General features: G+C 38.9%; 1 protein-coding gene across 1 annotated transcript; it reads left to right on the forward strand.

The window, feature by feature from the left end:
- The first annotated feature begins 6 nt into the window (after positions 1-6).
- On the forward strand, positions 7-5,383 carry LOC107704962 (protein FAM46A-like). Its single transcript, XM_016508048.1, has 2 exons — positions 7-332; positions 4,123-5,383. The coding sequence occupies exons 1-2, from the start codon at positions 177-179 to the stop codon at positions 5,146-5,148; spliced, it is 1,182 nt and encodes a 393-aa protein (XP_016363534.1). The 5' UTR covers positions 7-176; the 3' UTR covers positions 5,149-5,383.
- Positions 5,384-5,678: the final 295 nt, after the last annotated feature.

Genomic DNA, 5,678 nt, shown 5'->3' on the forward strand with positions numbered 1-5,678 from the left:
ACCGCTCAAACCGCGTCGATTTATATATAGCTGATAACGAGTGCAACTGTGAAATAACTGAGCTTTTCACAAACGAGTTTGCGTAGGAACTTCATCTGTTTGGAGAGACAGGGGTATCTGTGCGGGAGTAGACCAGAAGTTTTTGCCTTTTTAAACTGGTTGTTCTTTCCATCGCCATGTCCTCTGGTGATGTGTCAGAGCAGTGTCGGCGGTTTTGCGTGTTATCTTGGGAGCAGGTGCAACGTTTGGACTATATTCTTGGCGAGACGGTTCCAGTTCACGGACGTGGAAACTTCCCGACGCTTTCGGTTCAGCCGCGACAGATTGTTCAGGTTATTGTGAATGCACATCACTGAATACGCTTTCAGCACTACACCATTTAGTTATAAACCGTCTTTATAATATTTGACCTTTTTTTTTTTGTGGCTATTTCATAATGATATACATATGGCTAGATTGCTTTAAAATGCATTCCTTAAAACTAGTAGGCTATCATTTTATGTCACTTTTGTAATCACTAGTAAATAATCCAAAAGTGAGCTGCATTTCTTATTTCAGTTTCACTAACAGTTAGTATTTTTCGTTAGTACTTAGTATTCTAGTAGTGACTAATATCTATTCAGTTACTAGGACCCTTGCACTATCCCAAGGTAACAAGTCAGTATCATCTATTTGCTTCAGACTATTATGTACTGCAGTCAGTACTTACTACTAACTATTAATTTAATAGCATTTATTTATTGTAACTATTAAAATAGTAACCATTATCTATTACAGATGTCCTGTACTAAATGAATGTACATTATCAAACACTATTGTGCATTTCAGTGTACTAGTACTAGTATTTCAGTTTACTGTGTACTAGTAACATTTAAATCTGATCTATAAAGTAAAAACTAATTCAAACTAGTAATAACTGAAATTGATAGTGTCTTATGCATACTAGTAAAGCTGGAATAGATACTAATACCGATGGGGACTACAAGTAGGCTACTAGAACTTAATGAAGAGTTACTAGTGAAAAATTTGAAATACATACTAGTCAGAAGTGAATGTTTAATAGCAGAATGACAGATGCTTACAGAATTAAATGGCAACAATGTGCAACAGAAATGATATTAGTAACTGTAATAGTTACTAGTAGCAAAGGAATACTAGATATGAAAAAGTACTAGTGAAATTTAAAACATGCTATTCATTATTGGTTTACTAGTAAAAAAAAAAAAAGTTCTAATGAGCTAAAAGTCTTTGGTCAGATGAAAGTGTATAATTTTAAGGGATAAATGTGAAAATTATTACTCAAATTTGATTTAGTTATTCAATTTTTGACCTGTCACTGCTTGACCAACTATTGGTGTAATGTCTCAACCACCCCAGGATAAGCAAAACATTCTTAGCCTTTGCCCCTCCAGCAGATACAGAAAACTGTGCACTTGGCAAATTTAAGAGAGTTGTTAATGACTTGGACGTTCTCACGAAAACTACACTTGAGTGTGACTCATTACCGACCATAATCCCATGCAATGTAACACTGCTTGAGCTAGTCCAGTGATAACCTGCATCAATGTCCCCTTCTCAATGAAAATAATTCTTGTTCTCATACACAAGCAGTGTGGGCTTGCATCTACACATGCAAGCAGATATTGATCTTTTCTCCAGATCACTTCCTTCAGTACTGCTTCACTCAACAAGAGAGGGTTTGTTTTAAGTGCTTTAGGGAGAATGCTCTTGCAGTTTCACAGAAAATGTGTTTAAGCTTCAGCGTTTCATGTATATGATCCCATATGGCAGCAGTGTGAGGGAAGTTGTCCGTCAGTCATATCTACATCTGTTATCTTTTATTTCAGTCTTCTCAGATACTGTGAATGCTTTATTCAGTGACATGCCTTAGATCCTAAAAATTGGCCTAAAAATGGCCCCTATTGGTTCTAATTATATGAAGACACAAAGTAACTATGAACTTTGGAATCTGACAGTTTCCCTTCCTTTGATCCAGTTCTGCTGGACCGTAATGAGTGGTCAGTCTCTGTTTCATAATACTCCATCTGCCTGGGTTTGAACAGATAGTAATGTCCTGTCAATAAAACCCAACTAGGAAGCCCATTATATTTAATGGAAAACCTGTAAAAACCAGCTTTGATGTTTTATTACACAGCCTCCACATGCTATTGCAAAATTGACAAAAGATGGCCGCTCGTTCACTGTTCCTCGTTTTCCTTAACCCTAATGATCTGCCACGGCACCATCTCATTACATGGACTTGTGGCTGTTTTCATTATCATCATAACGGCTGTGATGTATAAAATGTAGGTTTTGAATGCAACTGCGAACCTGACTTGGCGTCATCTTAATATCATAATATTCACATGCGTTGAAAGGTGATCCGGTTCGGCCCTCAAGCCTTTGGTGGAAACTGAAAAAACATTGAGTTTCTGTTTGTCAATGGCAATATTTTTTGAAACACCATTGATTGATGTTAATACAGACAATAGTCTATTATTAAATCAAGTAAATACACTTTTTGTTTAAATAAATCACACCTTTTATGGTTTAATAAATTGCACTCTGCCAAATTGCAGTTTCATTAATCAATGTGCTGCAAACAAACCTGTAAAACTGTATAATGTGTTCTCAGCATGTGTACAGACGCACGTCATGCATAGTTTCACTGCGTTCACTCGGTCAATTGCTGCAGTCTGACCTAATGTGTAAAAATAGAAGGCTAATGATTTGATTGACAGGAGTGAGGGTAGGGGATCTGATTGACACTAATCCGACAGAGCTGTGGAAAATGAAGGTTGCGTGCATTCAGGACAGAGATAATGAGTTTGATTTAAGCACTTTTTAATCTCTGAATGGTTGCACAACAATTTGAATAGCATACAAATCTGCTTGGCATGCATAAAATGTGGTCTGCACCAAAATCCATAATTCTGCCTTTATTGAATTAGACATTTATGAATGTGTTCTTGATTTCACATTCGTGTCTTTAAGAGACACGAAATCTTAAAACTGCCTCTATCTATATTCATAAGCGAAGCAGTTTTGTATAAGGCTCTGCCTTCCAGAAGGTTGTGCAGCTGTACAGTGCTGCATGTTCCCAAGTAAGTCTGAATGCATTGCTGTCGATGCACTGCACAGATGTGTCAATCTCTACAGTGCACATTCCATATAAATAGATTAATACTGATCTTTATGATGAGCTTCAGCTCAAGTTTATGCATGAAAAGATTTACTGGGAACATAATGGAGATGCTAGTGGAAAAATCAAAGTAAAATAAAGATTTTAAACCTAATAGTTGGTGAATTGAGTTTTTTTTCCTAAGCGCATAGTACATATTGACTTCCAATTTGCAAATAAAGGCACAGCACAAAAGATTAACACATTTAAAAAAAATAGACCAATTAAAGTAAATGATGTTTAATGTGTGCATGTGGCAGGTTCAAATTCTCTCAGGTGTGGTTTAGTTGGAGACATTATTCTATGTCACAACAGCTTGAATTACAGCAATAAAGAGACAAATGTTAAAATGACAGTGACTGAAGACTGTGAATGGATGTGTTAATGATCACTGACTATAAACCAACTGTGATTCTCAGGTGTTCACAGTGTGAGGAAGAATAAATGCAAGCAATCTGTTACATTAGCCATTTTTGAGTCTACAACAGCTTAATAAAATGATGTGTCTTATTAGCCTTTTAAGATAATAAGGTAGCCTAATTATCTAATTGCAGTGGTGGCTGAACAAAGTATCCTCAAATTGTTCAGATAAGCAAGTGCTTAGTGTGGTATTATGTTTGCCAGTGTTTACTTGTTCAAGCAGTGGTTGTATGTTACTGATATTTAATTTATGATTAATACCATAAGCTGAAAATTAGTTTATTGGATAACTGCTAACTGGTTTTGTCTAAATAAATTAAAATCAAAGCACTAAAAAATTAAATTGATCATTTTAAATACTACGAGTGAATTTAGACATCACAAGATTATAAATGGATATTAATTTAGAGTTTTAACAATTCACTTTATGTGAGAGTTAAATGAACACCAATGTCATCTAAATGTAAAAACGTATCCAATATTGGCCAATAAATAAAAAAACTCTAATCTCTGACCTGCAGGTGGTTCGAGCGCGTTTGGAGGAGCGAGGCATCACTGTTCGAGATGTGAGGCTGAACGGCTCGGCTGCCAGTCACGTTCTGCACCAGGACACGGGGCTCGGATACAAGGACTTGGACCTGATATTTGGCGTTTCGCTGTCAGATGACCAGGCCTTCCGCGTGGTTAAGGATGTGGTTCTCGACAGCCTGCTGGACTTCCTACCCGAGGGCATCAGCAAGGAGAGAATCTCAGCACTTACTTTGAAGGAGGCTTACATACAGAAGTTGGTGAAGGTTTGCAACGACACCGACCGCTGGAGCCTCATTTCGCTCTCCAACAACACCGGCAAGAATGTTGAGCTTAAGTTTGTGGACTCTCTCAGGCGCCAATTTGAGTTCAGCGTGGACTCCTTCCAGATAGCCTTGGACTCCCTTCTTCTGTTCGACCGCTGTTCAGAGACGCCCATGTCAGAGTGCTTTCACCCGACGGTGTTGGGCGAGAGCATGTACGGGGACTTCGAGGAAGCTATCGGCCATCTTTGCAACAAGGGCATCGCTACGAGAAACCCAGAGGAGATCCGAGGTGGCGGGCTTTTAAAATACTGCCACCTTTTGGTGCGCGGGTTTCGGCCGACTTCGGAAACGGAGATGAAATCGCTCCAGCGGTACATGTGCTCTCGGTTCTTCATTGACTTTCCGGACATAGGCGAACAGCAGCGAAAGCTGGAGGCATACCTGCAGAATCACTTCGCTGGAATGGAGAACAAACGCTACGACTGTCTGGTCACGTTATACCACGTGGTCAATGAGAGTACTGTGTGCTTGATGGGACACGAACGCCAGCAGACATTAAATCTTATTTCCATGCTCGCACTGAGGGTGCTGGCTGAACAGAACGCCATCCCCACAGTTACCAACGTCACATGCTATTACCAGCCGGCGCCGTACGTGCGAGACATCAACTTCAGTAACTACTACATCGCTCACGTGCAGCCGCTGGTGCACACCTGCAGTAGTTCCTATCCGATGTGGCTGCCCTGCAACTGACCTCTGAGTTCAGCCCTCGTATCTTCCCATGTGGTGACAAGATATGCAAAAAACTGTTTCTTTCCAAACACAAAAATGGACGTTTAGGAGGAGCTTTTTCAAAGCAACAGCAATTGTTTTTATGCTAAATGTGACATATATAGAATGACTGTTCACTGCTGTATGTCTGATTTGAGCCGATCCTTACGTATTCTGTTCTGCAGAGTGGATGAAGATCTTTTTCACATGTAGCAGGGAAAAAAAAGTTTTTTTTTCTTCTCCTAAACTGATTATAGATTCAGTTAAACTCTCGCAGGTTATGTAAATGGGGAAAGAAGGCTGCATTCTGCGTTGTGAAGCTAAGCTATATGTTTTTTGTTTTTTTTTGCCAGACTGTGGTTTCAATCAAACTCTGTTTTGCTTCTTGGTTTTTTAAGGACCAAAGATATTTTATTTTCGTCGTTAAAAAAGAAAGGAATGTTTGCTGGTGTAATTCCAAGTGCCTAAAAACATTGTACAAAAAAAGTGAGACCTGTGCTTTCTTAAAACCA

This window comes from Sinocyclocheilus anshuiensis, unplaced genomic scaffold (assembly GCF_001515605.1).
Source record: "Sinocyclocheilus anshuiensis isolate Anshui unplaced genomic scaffold, SAMN03320099.WGS_v1.1 scaffold702, whole genome shotgun sequence".
In the NCBI taxonomy this organism is placed as follows: Eukaryota; Metazoa; Chordata; class Actinopteri; order Cypriniformes; family Cyprinidae; genus Sinocyclocheilus; species Sinocyclocheilus anshuiensis.